The following is a 15,800-nucleotide window of genomic DNA, read 5'->3' on the forward strand; positions in this document are numbered from 1 at the left end:
CCCAAAAATAAAACATTTTCAAGCAGGTTACTTTCGTTCCAAGTAACTCTCTATCAATGCCCAGAGTTTAAAAGGAAATTAATATTCCTAGACGTATTTTTTTAATAATGAAACTTGTTTTCTAAGGTATCGCGAGGAGAGTTTGCCCTTCTTCAGTAAAAACAGCCGACATGCACATATTTTTAGAATGCAGAATTATTAGTCTCAGAAGCGAGGTTCATTGAGAGATTCAAACATTCATTATAATGCACTTATTTTTTGTGTGTTTGATAGCCGCTGACAAGTCCATAAAAATAAATAATGCCAGAAGCAAGTTTGGCTAATTTTTTCGTAAGAGAAAATGAATACATAGAGCAATTGGTATAAAAGTAGGCAGACCACGGCCAGGCCTCATGAGACCCATAAACATACGGTCAACTTTATTAAACACTACTTTCAGAAAAGTGTAATGATTAAGCCATAATATCCGATATCAATAAATGGCTCTTAATCTTAGAGTCTGCTTCGTCGGTTTCGACTCGTTTGATCTCGCTTTGCTCTAGCGGCCGTTTATAATTTCCAAATTTTTTTTAGACAGCTACGTATACATTGCATAAACATCGAATTCCCGAAGCGACAAACTTACTTTTGTCGAATCTATTCAACTTTCAATGTCTTTTCCCTCTATACATGTATCTCTAAATTTAAAATAGCTAAAACAGACCATTTAATATTATGTATCATTCATTACGCACGTCACAGAAATTATTGCATACGCCTGAGTTTCATAAGGTTAAGTCGAATTAATTGTGGTCAAAACAATATATCATCAGAACGATTTACATGTATATAATAAAACTCGAAATAAAATTAGTGAACAGATGCATGTTCTGAAGCCACATAGAACGAAATATTTCATAATATTTTTTTGCCCATTTACGAACGTCTCTGACAGAACCTCTCAGCGTATTTACAGGCTACAACGAAAATATAGCAGAACACAAAGTTCTGACAGCAACTTGAGTTGAAGTCGTTCCGTTGTTGAAGTGACGCCGCATTTAGTTCGATAGTCATTGTGCTGGAATCTGCACTGGGACGAAATCAATTTGTGGAATTAGAATCGCTCGTTATGAATTCGCGCTACTGTTTCTCATATCTACTAGACTATGTAGTAATACTGGCCTATATGGCAAGCAAAAAGACTCCCTTCATTGACCTGCTTGTCAGTTTACCTGAATTGGGTTATCGCAGCTGCCCAGTGGAGGCAAATTTTCCTGTTGTTCCTGTTTGGTAACTACTGTCCCTGTATCAGTGGGTCCTGGTGCAGCCCCAAGAGCAACTGCCGGCGCCGTACTTCCTGCCCCGGTTCCACCCGTGGATGGGAACGCCTCGCTGCTTGCGGCTCCTTCGTGGGTGTCAGGTTCCCCATCATGAACCTGTGCTACCGCCTGCTCAACCAGCTCGCCTGGTGTGAGTTCTGGCTCGGCATTGTTTGCCGCTTCTCCTCCAGCTCCGGATTCCTCAAAGGCTTGCTGTAATATGTCCTGTTGAGCCCCCGAGGCCGCTAAAGCTACAGCCTGCGAAGCAACAGTAGCAGACTGCGCTGTTGATGCTGCTACTGTACCATCATTTTGTTGTGTCGCTGCAGCAATATCCCCGCCGGTGGCCGCGTCCATCAGCTGCTGGTCGGCGGCCGCCTGGTAAAGTTGATCCTCGCTCACCGGCTGGGTGATCATCACCGAATCGTCCACGGCTTTATTGATTAAGGTGACAAAACACATTTAGTCGGCAGCAAAGAAGAGGTCGGACTCAAAGTATTGTTTGAAATAAAAGCAAAACAAAAATATGTACATGTGCTCCAAAAACACCACACGTATACAGCAACCCAGTACTTCAGCCAGCATTCCAGCACCGCTGAGCCCCAATATCACCTCAGTACCCCAAACATACCCCCTAAAAACATCGTTAGGAAACAACGCGGAAGCGTTTAAAGGACAGCGCGCGTCTCAGTTCATTTTTTCAACGTTCCACAAGCAATCCCCAACAGATGATGCCAGTGATCAGCTTCTGCTGACAATAATAGACTTTTCTACTATTCCACGATTGGTGCGGATATCATTCCGTGCAGTCTACGACTGATAACGATGTGTCGCCAGTAAGTGTATCAGACAAGGTATGTGAGAATTTTGTGGCCCACCTAAACGGATGATGTATAACTATGTTATATTACATATTTCTCTTGAGTGCGCTTGTGGAGTAAATGTGGTTGCACTTTGTTACATAAACCAAGGCTCAAAACCCTGAGGAAGTTGCCTGCCGATGTTTAACCCAGTTTGTATCCTGCCTCACTCTTCTGCTGCCCGATGCGTATATTTCTCATAGTTTCAGTTCATACCGCTAGGTTACGATTTCTTAATAGTGCTAGTGATTCCCAAAGCATAGCGCGCATCGGTTAGCACTTGACGTATGTGAAATCAGTTCATCGGAACGGTTTTAATTTTTGTGAAGTCTACAAAGTGTTTTATCTCGCGAGAGTTTTTAAGAAAAAAAGGTAATTTCGATGCACAAAAGTAACAAAGGTAAAGGAAATCTTTGTAGTCATTTTAGGCGAAGAAATTGGCCTAGATGCTTTTGGATTATTAGTTTAGCCGGTACTATAAGGTATGGTATATTGTTCGTATTGTCTTAATGCGATATGGCTAGCCAATATGTAATTTTAACTCATTGCTTTTATGTCCTCCGCTTCTTACTCAATAATATTTTAACGATACAATATCTTGAATTCTACAAACCTTGTTCGTCCTGCTGTTGTGATTGCTGCTGCTGATCTTGCTCCTGCTGCTGTTGGACTGCTGCCTGATGTTCGGCGATCAGTCTTTCAGCTTCCGCACCAGTGGCAATCACTCTACCCTCTTCATCGACAGCCACTATAGGCGACTCATCTTCAACCTGTTGGACTACCCGTCCTTCGTCGCCCTCTTCAACCTGGACATGTGGAACGTGACCCTCTTCGACACCCTCCATAGACTCTGCTTCATGCTATACCGAAAATATTGACGAATTTCTTTATCTGGTCTTTTTCTAATGACTGCTTAGCATCCTGAAACAATTGTATGGTGCTCTAAACGGTTTGAGGGAGCTAACTTGTTTAATATTATCCTAGATCAACAATTTCAAGTAATTTCAATTTCTACTATTTGTACATCCGATTTATAACTTTGAGTTGTACCTATATGATTCTCAACATAACAGCCCGTGTTGTTTTTTAAACAATTTAAAGCTCGCACAAAAATAAGGAAAAAAACCAACTTACAATTATATGAACTCGGCGAAAACTGAATTTTATCACTTATTATGTTTATCAGCGGGTGATAAATTTATGCTACTGTTCTGACCAAATATAAGAATCATCCACTAATTGCGCCAAATGAATTTTATAATTCTATGACAGGAAATCATATGACTAATAGTCCGGGTAGAATGGTTGAACAGACTTTTAAGCAACACCACACAAATGCAATTTGTGCCTGCTATTTCTTTGTAAATCATGCTTCTTTAAGGTTTCGAAGTATGGATACAGTCGACACAACTAGGCTGGGTACATCATAGTTAATAAGCTCGTACCAAAAAATAATTACATCCAATCGTACCTTCAATAACTGCTCATTAAATAAGAGAAGTTTTTATTGATAGCCACCATAAAACCTACCTCTGCAGTGCCATGTTCAGATTCAAGAATCTCCTGCGGCTGTATCGAATCGCCTTCTGTAGCACCAGCAGCTTCATTAGTTCCATCGCTCACAGTTTCTGTGTCCATGTCATGTCCTGTTGTATCTTGATTACCTGAAATATTCCACAGCAACGCCTGTTTCTAAACATTCTGATTGAAGTGCATTGTCTATTTACCAGCAGATGCTATTTTAGTATGAACTTTAAACGTTAGCACAGAAAGGTGGTCTAGAAAGCAGAAAAAAAAGTTCGGTACAAAACTATGAATAAATTCCTTTTCTGACCTACGACTAACGTAGCACGAAATCTATGTATAGTAATTTCCTATCTACGTTTAAACTACACGTCTAAATCCGGGAACTTGGTGCTGCATCATACTGTAAATCAGGTCTATTTTTCCCAAGTAAACTTCCCTTACGGTAAGCAAACAGCAGCCTGACCGTACAGTTCCTCTCTCAGTATTGAAGTGGCCCCTAGAAGTGATATGTGCTAGAAATAAAATTTATTTGCATACAGATGAGCTTAACACTACACCTACCATGAATAGTCAATATGGCCCTTTTTCAGCACTATAGAATTGTCGAAGAAAAAATATGTCGATGTGTTTAGTGTTTATCTAAATAGTGGAATGTGTTGGAATGGGATTTTATTTATATGAAAAGTATTTGCAAATAAACTAACTGTAACCTATTTGTTATGGCTAGATAGTGCCGTGATGTTAATGAGTTTCACAAAAATAAGTCAACAGTATACCCAGACATTCGTTTTGCCCTGACAGAGAATATAAAAATAATTTCTGTTTATATATACAAATGGCATATACGAAAATGTAAAATAAAAATGGCAATAGTGAGGGTGATATCTGAATCAATGAGCTTTGTTCAACTTGCGTTCACGGCTTCCAAAAAACCACCTGATCGGCAAGTTCGTATAGGAAATGAATTGATTTCTTTCCTAATACTTAGCCGTAGACATTTTTTTCTTGCCTGCTATTGCAAGATCGGATTAACGAGAGACAAAACCAATCCATTGGCAATCGTTTGCCAAGAACAGCTCCGTGAGAAAATATACCAAGTACACCAAATACAATTTTATATTTATATCAAATTGCTATTATTACATGGTAGAATAGAGTTATATCAGGTTTTCTGCCGTTATTCTATGACGTCGATCGCACGTCAGTGTAAAGAACATCTGCATAATGATTTTGATGAGCAAGCGCGCCAATTTTGTGAATACTTCTGATAACACCTGAATCTTGCTCGACTTTCACTGATAGAAATTTGAACTTCGTGTTAAAATTGCACACAGAATTAAGAAACAGCTTAATTACCAGTCTCTCCATTTATATGATATAATATATTGACCTTTCGACGTCCTTTAACCAGAGGTAACAAATTTAACATAACAAAGGATTAATTAATACAGTCTCTGTAGGTACTCTTTCGCCACTGATGTCCAAGAACTACGTCATCGCTTTGAGCTCCCAGCGACGGAAGCCTGTAAGACAAACTCTAGAAACTGGAAGCGAAAACTCGTGGCGATTGAAAAGGAATTATTTGCTTCAGGTGCGGTGAGGAACAATGAGTGAAGAGGGACAAACCGATTAAATAGAGACCTTCTTATTCGCTTTTCGTGCATGAGTTCCACTACAGGCTCTGCAGGAAACCAGGCTTCCATGAGCCTGGCAATATATGTAAATGCTTCAGATGTAGAGAAAATTAAAATAGAAATCATGTTGCTCGTTTCCCACTAGTATCGTGTTTAGGATACAAGTTAGTTTTAAAAATTCAACAAAACTTATATAATAATTCATATGGTCCAAGGTGTTCGAAATAATTCTATAAAATCTCCCTTATCTTTGAATACTCTGTCGTTGATCCGTATATATATAGTTTTCATTAATACTACCAGCAGAAGTAAATAAATACAATTTGGTTATTGTTATATAAGATGTAAGGAAATAAACATCTGCACATTATTTATCGATTTTTTAGCACTGTAAAAATGTAGAAACCAAGTGCAAGTATTTTTTTATTTGAGCTCGAATTATAAACCAGAATGTAATTAAAACCTCAAATCACAAAATTGTAGCTCATAACCTTGTAATGAATAGCACATTTTGGATTCTCGACTTATACATTAAATTCTTCGAAGCATTAAATATTTATATATTACATCATTACACTGGCTAAGATAACCAGGTAGAAAACTGAGGTTGAACTGAAATAGGCAGGATATGCACTTTATGCAGTAGCCACCCGACTGCAGAGAAACCCTGCGCCTAAGGAGGATTGTATCGCAGTCAGAACAAATCGCATCAGTATATTGTGATTTATTGAAGCCTATCTACAATATATTAGATACATTGACGGATTGAATTGACTGTTAATAAAATACGTCAGTAGGATGGTCAGCAGTTAAATAGCTGCCGATGGTTCTGAACATTCGAAATGTGCTTGTTATATATATGTGGGATAGCTATTAGCCATTCTTTGCGGACCGAAATTTAAAAATAGCTCATGGCGTTTCGCTTCTGTATCTATCTCTAAGCCAAGGGCCGATGTTCTGTTATATCCATAACGCATTTTGCATAACAAACAACCATTTGTATCGAATAAATGATTTTATTTAAGCGGTATTACACAAGAGTATATGCAGCTTTAGTAGTTTAACATTGTTTTTAGTAAGTTATTCGTTATAATATTATAAACCCGTATTAGATAATATATCTGCAGCATGTTATTACATGCACCCCGAGACACTCCTAAACAGTGTATCGGCTTAAACATGGGAAAACGGCATTCATATGAACAGAAAATCAAGTTCTTTTACCAGTGAGGCCGGTGGACTTCGAAACTTAATAACTTTTAAGGCTTCAATGAAGGCTTTTTAGTATATGTTAAAGGTACTCTTTTTTATACTTTACACACTTGTCCCGTATCTCTGGCAGTTTCTCGGCATTCATATACCAACCATTCGCATTCCGATTGTAACCTCTCTATCCATGGCTTCTCGTAGTAAATCGATAGTGGAATACGTTTGCCAACCAGTTGCATTTTTGTGTCCTAAGTATGAAAAGCCCCATAATCACATGGACCTAGAATGGAAGATTTAAGTGGGTTGAAGTCAGCGTTGGATGTTCCTTTGCTCAATCCAGGAAGTAATCAAGGCAGAGCAATGGAGTCTGACATTGTCACCAAATCATAGGACGACGTACTTTCGATTGCCGCACAAACGATCTATCATATATTGAGTAACTTGAGATAGTGGACTGAATTCATTGTTTCTTTTTCGGCGTATATTTCACAGTATCATATGCCCCTGATTTTCACTGCAAGTATTACCATCAACTTACGTCTAAATTTGTACGACGTTGCCACCGAACTCGAGTTCCCTTCAAAGCGATCCTATGTCTTCAAACAGATTTTTTATTATTAAGTTCCAAAAACAGCAGGTGGAATACACCACTGGCATTTTCAACTAACCTCAGATAAACTCACGAAAAACCCGTCCTTCATTCCGCATTTTCACTATTTGGATTACGATTCTGCAACATATTACATGTGAAATGCCAATTTGAGGCGACGGGGCTTTTCGACTCCGAGCTCTGTTTTCATAAAGCCTACTCGATTGTGGCACTGTGTTCGTGTCCATCGGGTCCCATCATCTGGTCACTTTCTCCTTGATCTTTAAGGCCCGAATCTTCGTTTTTGAAACAATTGCACAATTTATCTGCTGTGCTTTCGCTCAAGATCTTTTTGCCTTCTGTCTTTTCCAATAATCGATTGATTTCGGCAGCGCTATGCCCTTCAAGTAATAAGAACTTCACTACTACTAAACATCAATTTTCGAGACTGAAAGTATTTGTCATTCTAAACTAATTTTTCCTGTAGTACACCCAACTGGTTTCTAAAAGTCTCGTCACAAGTTTTTAGAAAGGTCGATGTATTCACCACCTAAATTTCGTCTGTTAGCGGGACTTAAGGCGAGTCGTTTAATTTCAAAGTCCGCCTTATAACCTTGTAACAATACCTACATATATTTATTATTTAGGTAGCTTCACTCGAGTTGATTACCTTTAATGATTCATCGGTTTGTGCTACGCCGCAGTCGTTCAGTATAACAAGTAAAGATCCTTAAACCATACATATAACTCCTTAGACTTATAATGGTAAAGGAAAAGCGCCACATGTTACTTAATACCAAATAATTTATTTCCGCTCAAGTTAAAAATGTTAGCTTTTTTTTAAGTCACTATTTCCATGTTGCACAAAATCTGTGAAGTTATAGAAATACTTACGGCTTCAATTAGTTAAGAATTGCGTGATCAAAGTATATGAATATATGTTATAACGATTTCGTGCCGTTGGAACGCATAGGTAAAAATAAAGGCACCTATCACGGCTTAGGCTGTAATTTCTACATATTTACCCTTATATGAGTACGTGTCTACCTTATTATTGAAGAAGTGCATTAAAATAAACACACTGTTTAATAACTAGTAAAACGATTATTATACTGTCTTCCATCGGTAATCAAACGTTAAAATATTTTGTCATTGTTATGCATTATGTTCACATAGATACATGTACCAAGGAATCCCATAAACAGCTAATATAAAAACCATTTTTGCCATATTAATTGCCATGAATGCTAAAATGTGATTTCATGAGTAATCCTTTTAACTAACTTTAAATCGTACAATATTTTTCCCATTAAGTCTTATCTTGCTAGTAAAAATATGTATACCCAAAAAAAATGTGTGAAAGTATTTCTGTAGCTATTTTTTTATGTTCAACTCTGGTATCATAGTCATAAAAATATTGAGCTCTTCAGATTAATTTTCACAGCATATTTCTATAACCAAGTAAAAACGCATACGAGCTGACATTCTTCAAATTTTGTCTAAAAGTTACATAAACCTATTTATTAACTAATTTATAAATGTTTGATAAATTTACCACCCAGAAGAGTAGGGTAAATGGTGGTTTGTTGCTTTGGTTTTTTTTTGCTCTTCAATTTGCATCGAACAATGCCCGCCAGGTAATTTTTTTCGACATGTTTCATGAAGTCTTCGACTTCATACAAAACACCATTGTTCCTGCCAGGGTGGATTAGTAAGATTGGTTGTTGGCGTTCAAGAAACCATAACACATAACACATAAGAATCTCTAGAATACGGCGTAGTACGTTTGAGCTTTTCAAATCCAAACAGTTGTAACATAATTGCGTATCTTTTGCACGCTAGGCAACATCAAAAAGTTACCGACAAGATGTCGAAACGAATTGGCAGCCGCACTCGTTTAGCGTGCCGATATTGCGATGTTGTAAGGGGTGTCTATTAACTCCGTGTTATTCGAGACTTACTAGCAACAGCTGCTGACTGTACGCTGACTAGATTCGAACGCGGACAATATCAGCTCTCTGCCGGCGGAGCCCAAGCCCGCCCAGAGTTTGAACAGGATTTTTTGTAAAAATTGTCAAACCAACATCTACGGTAGCAAATTTTAGCTGTAGCAATATTCCCGGAGGTCGACATTAATGTTAAAATTAGTGATTCGCTGCCACAGCATCGAGTTATTCAGGAAAATTCATAAAAATATGACTCGCCTAGCGGAGCCTAATGCTGTGCCAACAACGTTTCCAATTCAGTATCGAAATTGGAAACGATTTGGGTCGAAATACCTGCCAGCGATTAGATGTCACTCCCACAATATCTACTGGTATACTACTAACCTGAATTCTGGGCCATTTTACACAAAATTTCACAATTTTTCACAATTTTAGGCAGCACGTAAACACAACAAGTCGAGCGACCGCAGCGCCGTCGTCACTTAAAGACCTCCTAGTGACCGCCAGCAACGCAGATGTTTGAATGTGCGTTCGGCGCGGGAAAGTTTAACATTGCAACTGGTCCCGAAGTACATTGTTCCGTATAGACTAAAGGTGTCGCTTCTGTTAAGTCATACGACGTTGTGTGCTAAATTCAAGAACAGGCCAAGTCGAATGTTTATCGCTCAGTCTGATCTAATTGTCTGGCTAATATTACGTATTAGAATCTGGGGCCCAATGTCAACATTTAGGGAATGCTAGGCTAAAGTAACATAATGTGAACTGCCTTCTTCCTAAAGCCTGCTCCGCACGCGGTGCTCATAATTCAGTTATAGATAGGTAAGGTAGTAGACTTCCCTGCCTGCTTGGTCTATCTGTAAATTTTCTTTTAAGATAACGCTATAATTATAAAGTTAGATGAAGCCAGTATCCATTAAAATGTAACCTACTTATCCAGAGAAAACCTGACTATCAAAAGGCCTTAGCAAAATATATATATTGGCATTGAGTGTGGGGGGCGGGACAAGAAAATACTGAAATAGGTATCGCATATACATTTGTGGCTAATAAGTAAAATGTGTAACTTTCGAAAACAACGACACAAAAACGATAAAGCTGATTGTACCGTGAACTATTTAACGAATGATCCTTAAACCAAGCTAGTTGAATCACAACACAAGTTTCCTCAATTGGTAAGCTTTTCATCTTATTCCTATAAAAAGGTATCAAACTCTTTTATTCCCAACCATTCCCAGGATTCGCTGCGAATATGCGCGCCCAAAGAATGTATTGTTTCGCTGTTTTTTAAGACCGCGAAGAACTTGAGTGCGAGAAAGCACCACGAAACTAATGTACACTAATAAAGAGTAATATAATCATATAAATGATTTTTCAGGCTCTTCAAGTAAATGCCTTTTAAAATCTTACCGCTTTACTTATTAACATCAAAATTATAACCAAAACATTATATTAGATAATTTCTTTCATATATTTTCACTTCTCGAAAACTAATTGATTTAGGAATATATAGTGGCCGACAACAGCAACAATAGAGGTACAGCTGCTGTCTCATGTCAATATTTAAAATGACACCTTTTAACCCTAACAAATGAGAGCAACATCAAATTAACGCATTAGCGTTGTTCTTGAAACGCAAATGCTCTTCGCTGTGTGTTCTTTCTTGTGTGATTTTCAATTCTACTTTTTAAGCCCGCTATCGTCGAGTCGATCTTAAATTCAATCAGTTGAATCCGTTTAACAGATGATTGGCTATGAGATGTTAAATGATTTCTTTGAGGGAGTCCTTTCTATTAAGCAAGGATGACTTTTTGTTTTTAATAGGACGATTTTCTTTTGACTGACAACACCAAATTGTGGTGAACATTAGTCAATTCCGGATTCATGTTGATGGCGTTGGCAATCGGACCTGCCCACGTATTAACGTCAGCAGCTGCAGGGCCTGGCGCAAAGATATAGTCAAGTTTTTCGCGCGCTAAGGGCTACCCAGTGCGAAAGCGAGATCGTGATGCGTCGGCAATTACCCATCGGCGTTGACTGATACAATCGTGAGTTGCCGATCAACTGTTTACATTATTATTCGATTCGGTTGGGTGCCAAGGGGTCTTCTTGCTTGAAGTGGTGGGCTCGAACTATCTCTATATACAGGGAATTTAGCATTTGCTAAAGTTTAGGTGTGAATTTTAGCATACTTCACAGTCAGCAAAATGGCACTTGACTCAATGAAGGACGGTGATGTGATCACGGATGAAGTCTTGCGGTATTCTGTCGATGAGTTAGTTAGCCGAACCCGGTTGCTAGAGACCGAAGTGAAGATTATGAAAAGTGAAACAATGCGAATTTCGCATGAGCTTCAAGCTCAAAAAGAGAAGATTAAGGAGAATACAGAAAAAATTAAGGTAAAATGGCGATGCTCCACGAGCTTGTTATGTGGAAGCAAAACTTTAGTAGATAATATAGGTATAGTTTATAAAAGGAATAAGCTACACGATTTTTTATTTCCTGACAGGAAATAAGCTCTTCATTTATATGAGTAGGTCGGTAACATGTAGTTATTACCAACTGATCTGCGAGTAAATTTTTTACCACGTCATTAATATAACCTCACATAGTGATTGGAAAAATTGCTTAAGCTCACGCGAGGTGGATGATATGATGTAGATGGCCTAGAAAACGATGGAGACGATGTTATTTGGTCAGTGTTGTTCTGCGTAAATGTAAACCCTAATATAACTCAAAAGATGCATAGTTTTAACCTGCTAAAGTAACTTGTTTGGTAAATATACTGCCACAGTGCATTCAAAATCAGATAACATTTTTATAGCGTTGTATAATATATTGTATATAATAGGTAGATGACGGTGTCATTTTCCAAGACATCGTTTGTCTCATATGTAATGTAGTCTAGCATGGAATAATGATGTTCACAGTACTGAATGTACTGTCCGCGCGAGGCAACTGCGATAATGAAAATATTTAAGGTGGAAGCTTCAACAAGTTGAAATCAGATAAATAGCGCAGGCCGTTCTTATGAAAGTTTGAAATAAGATAGTAGAGCCCAATTGCTGGTAACTAGTCAAGCTAGTAACATAGTCTTTATCCATTTACTAGATTCAAATGCTCACTCGCTTGGTGTTTGTATTGGTGTGGACTCTCCGGGCACAAAGATTGCAATGTTTTTTTTTTTAATTCGACAGTGTTTAATTCAAGTTATTGGGTTCATTAAAAAGAAACATTTACGGCTTCAAATGATTGTGTGTGACTAGTTAATTTTAAGTAATGCTGATATCTCCAAATTATTAATTTTTCTTTTTCGTAATATGGTGATGGTATGTTTTAAATTAATATGACACGCCGATAAAACACGCCGTTAAGTCCTTTAGTTGCTGATATCCTTATCGCAAGATTTGCGAATTTAATATGATTATTATTATTTATTTACCCTTTAACTTCTAGGCTTACCTTAATTGTGGCTTAGTATACGTGTTAATTCCTTAAGTAAAAACATGCGTGATAGGAGAAATATGCCAATTTACGCATTGCAGGTTAACAAGACGCTTCCGTATCTTGTGTCAAATGTGATTGAGCTCTTGAATGTCGACCCGAATGAGCTCGGTGAAGAAGATGGCGCCAACGTCGATCTGGACTCACAGCGTAAAGGTAAATGTGCTGTCATCAAGACTTCGACCCGACAGACGTATTTTTTACCGGTAATTGGTTTGGTCGATGCCGAGAAGCTCAAGCCTGGCGACCTTGTGGGTGTCAACAAAGATTCCTACCTCATTCTTGAGACTTTGCCGGCCGAGTATGATTCACGTGTTAAGGCCATGGAGGTAGATGAAAGGCCGACAGAACAGTACTCGGACATAGGCGGGTTGGACAAACAGATTCAAGAGCTAATCGAGGCTTGCGTTTTACCCATGACACACAAGGACAAGTTCCAATCACTAGGAATCTCCCCGCCAAAAGGAGTACTTCTGTATGGACCGCCTGGAACAGGTAAGACGTTACTCGCAAGAGCGTGTGCGGCACAGACAAAGTCGACATTTCTTAAGTTGGCCGGACCCCAGCTCGTGCAGATGTTTATCGGTGATGGTGCTAAGCTCGTTCGGGACGCGTTTGCACTAGCCAAGGAAAAGGCACCGGCGATCATCTTCATTGATGAATTGGACGCGATTGGTACAAAACGATTTGATTCGGAGAAGGCGGGTGACCGTGAAGTACAAAGGACCATGCTTGAGCTACTGAATCAACTCGATGGTTTTAGTTCGTGCGATGACATTAAAGTTATTGCAGCCACCAACCGGTACGTGGAAGGTGCAACACCTTTTCTATGTAGTAATACTTAACACTCATATTTCAAATCAACATAAAACTAACTTGTCCTGTCTATTTACATGAGATCGGTATGTATTCTTCATTCCTGTATGCTGATGGTTGTGGCCTTCAATAATAATTTCCGAGTGTGCAGTGGCTACCAGTTACGCTTTAGTTATGATAAGACCATTAGAAGCACGACATGAGCAACGTACATATTGGGTAGAGCGATACACTTTTCCTCGAAGAGCTTCCTAGGTTCATCAAAGTAGTACCAAGTGCTTTGTGTTGAGCTTGGCATAAACGAAATACTTTTCAGTAAGCGTTTTGTTGGACGTATTTTTCAGTGTGGATATTCTTGACCCTGCCCTGCTAAGATCAGGCCGTCTCGACCGAAAGATTGAATTCCCCCATCCAAATGAGGAGGCTCGAGCACGAATTATGCAGATTCATTCACGAAAAATGAATGTTGAAAAGGATGTACATTACTTGGTATGTGTTCGGTTTATGGTAAATCTACGGCAAGGTTCGGAATTATATTAGCAAATTTCGAATTCTGTAGAAATTGTTCGATGCGCAGTAGTGAGGAAAGCAATTTGTACAGAAAACACTCAAAAGCATGGTATGGTGGAGTTAAATTTTAAACTGTAATAGTTGTTTAAAAAGACTGCATGAATTATTCGCATATTCTTTATTCGAATGGGTGACTTGAATGGGCTAAGAATATAATGGACGGTTAAATAATCACGCGTGATTACTAAGCTCGTTGGAGTAGCACATATGGTATTCAGCGTCTAAGCTAGTCGATCTGATTTGTTTTACTGCGCTTCTTTATCGCTTCTTAGTGCAGGTTGCGATAGTTTTTCATGGCGATGCTTCTCGGCTTGTGCAAATATTTGACAACAGTTTTAGCATTACCTTTTTTATTTAGCTTAGTTTGTCATTCGTAACTGACACAATCATTTTTTTGATTTTGCTTCTTTTAATGCTTCTCAGGAGCTGGCTCGCTGTACGGACGATTTCAACGGAGCACAATGTAAGGCCGTATGTGTCGAAGCAGGTATGATCGCATTGCGTCGTAATGCGACCAAGGTTACTCACGAAGACTATATGGATGCCATTCTTGAAGTACAGGCAAAGAAGAAGGCTAATCTCAACTATTATGCTTAAGACTTACAACTGCAGATATATATATATATATAACGACAAATTGAAAAGGTCAAGACATACATAGCAGGTGGCGGATTTGGCAACGGGTGTTGATTAGAAAAAAGCGTAAAGGGCATGACTAATGAATGTCCGCTACAGAGAAATATAAAAATAATAAATGATTTTATGCTACGATGCACCGCCGTGTTATCTCTATTTTACTTATACAAAAGAAGGAAATATTTTCTCGCTTTTCGGTGTAATCATAAGGAAACATGTGATAGGTAAGAAAAAAAAATAGGAAAAGAAATATATTCGCTGATTAACCAAATGAGCGACACACTTGTTTGGTAAACATTATAAAGTATTGAGAAAATGGACTAAGGATCATAACGAGATATTTTGGTGTAACGCTGAAAAATGTTATACGATAAATGACACAATTGACACTAATAGAGCCTGTTTTATGGGGATTATGTAGGTTGCTTTGCTATTAAAAACAGGTAATCGATATTAAATTCCAGAGCTTCTGTCTTACTTGACCATTGGTAATATGTGTGAATTTAATTGGTAAAAGGGCTCAGTGTTTTTCAGCTATTTCTACCTAACATAATGGTTTTCTGTCCTAAAGTCTCAACGCTAGGTGAAGAAAAAACAGTGACATCAACGTAAGACAGAATTCCTTTTCATTTATTACTTTGTTATTTCTATTTGTGCTTGGTATCATAATTATTATCCGTTATATTTAATCTATGTTGCTGTATTATTTTCCTTTCCAAACGCAATCATCAGGCATCACGATCTATGTCTGTCTATTGATGAAGACTTGGGGTATTGTTAGAAAGGCCCAGCTAAGCCTCTTAGCGGTTATATCGACTCTTAAAAGCGTTTTCTATCGCGTGTCATATATTGGCTGATTTTTACCATCTATTAACCCTTCTATTTCCTTTCGTTTGTTGGCTACATTACGAATCAAACCGAGGTCCTATATCTATAGTTCCTGTACTTACATTGCAGCTAGATATGGGGAGTATGCTTGTACGTTTCTTATTTATGCTGCAATTTGACTTCTTATCAATTCTTTCTGTTTCCATTTCTTTGTTCCAATCGTCTCGATTTTCGGAATTTCATTCTTAATAAGATATCGAAATTATAAATATGGAAATTCTATACCTATGCATATAGTTATAGTAGAAAACGCGTTTTCTCGGCTATATATTTATAAAATCAACCGCTCTTATTACGATGACTATAAATTATATATATATATATAT

General features: G+C 38.1%; 2 protein-coding genes across 4 annotated transcripts in view; one reads left to right on the forward strand and one right to left on the reverse strand.

Moving 5' to 3' along the window:
* The window catches only part of LOC111265055 (uncharacterized), a 20,296-nt gene extending 10,764 nt beyond the window's left edge, over window positions 1-9,532 (reverse strand). For all 3 annotated transcript variants that reach the window (XM_086970327.1, XM_086970326.1, XM_086970328.1), the window contains exons 1-4: window positions 9,448-9,532; window positions 3,689-3,822; window positions 2,772-3,018; window positions 1,212-1,732 (exon numbers count right to left, since the gene is read on the reverse strand). In XM_086970327.1, the coding sequence (XP_086826453.1) occupies window positions 1,212-1,732; window positions 2,772-3,018; window positions 3,689-3,822; window positions 9,448-9,463 (918 nt within the window). In that variant the 5' untranslated portion in view covers window positions 9,464-9,532. The remainder of the gene's footprint in view (window positions 1-1,211; window positions 1,733-2,771; window positions 3,019-3,688; window positions 3,823-9,447) is intronic.
* A 1,582-nt stretch (window positions 9,533-11,114) lies between these two features.
* On the forward strand, window positions 11,115-14,725 carry Rpt5 (26S proteasome regulatory subunit Rpt5). Its single transcript, XM_022841396.2, has 4 exons — window positions 11,115-11,459; window positions 12,606-13,366; window positions 13,725-13,869; window positions 14,374-14,725. Exons 1-4 carry the CDS (start codon window positions 11,268-11,270, stop codon window positions 14,545-14,547), a joined length of 1,272 nt encoding a protein of 423 aa, XP_022697131.1. The 5' UTR covers window positions 11,115-11,267; the 3' UTR covers window positions 14,548-14,725.
* Window positions 14,726-15,800: the final 1,075 nt, after the last annotated feature.

Source organism: Varroa jacobsoni, unplaced genomic scaffold (assembly GCF_002532875.2).
Source record: "Varroa jacobsoni isolate VJ856 unplaced genomic scaffold, vjacob_1.0 scaffold_927, whole genome shotgun sequence".
Classification (NCBI taxonomy): domain Eukaryota; kingdom Metazoa; phylum Arthropoda; class Arachnida; order Mesostigmata; family Varroidae; genus Varroa; species Varroa jacobsoni.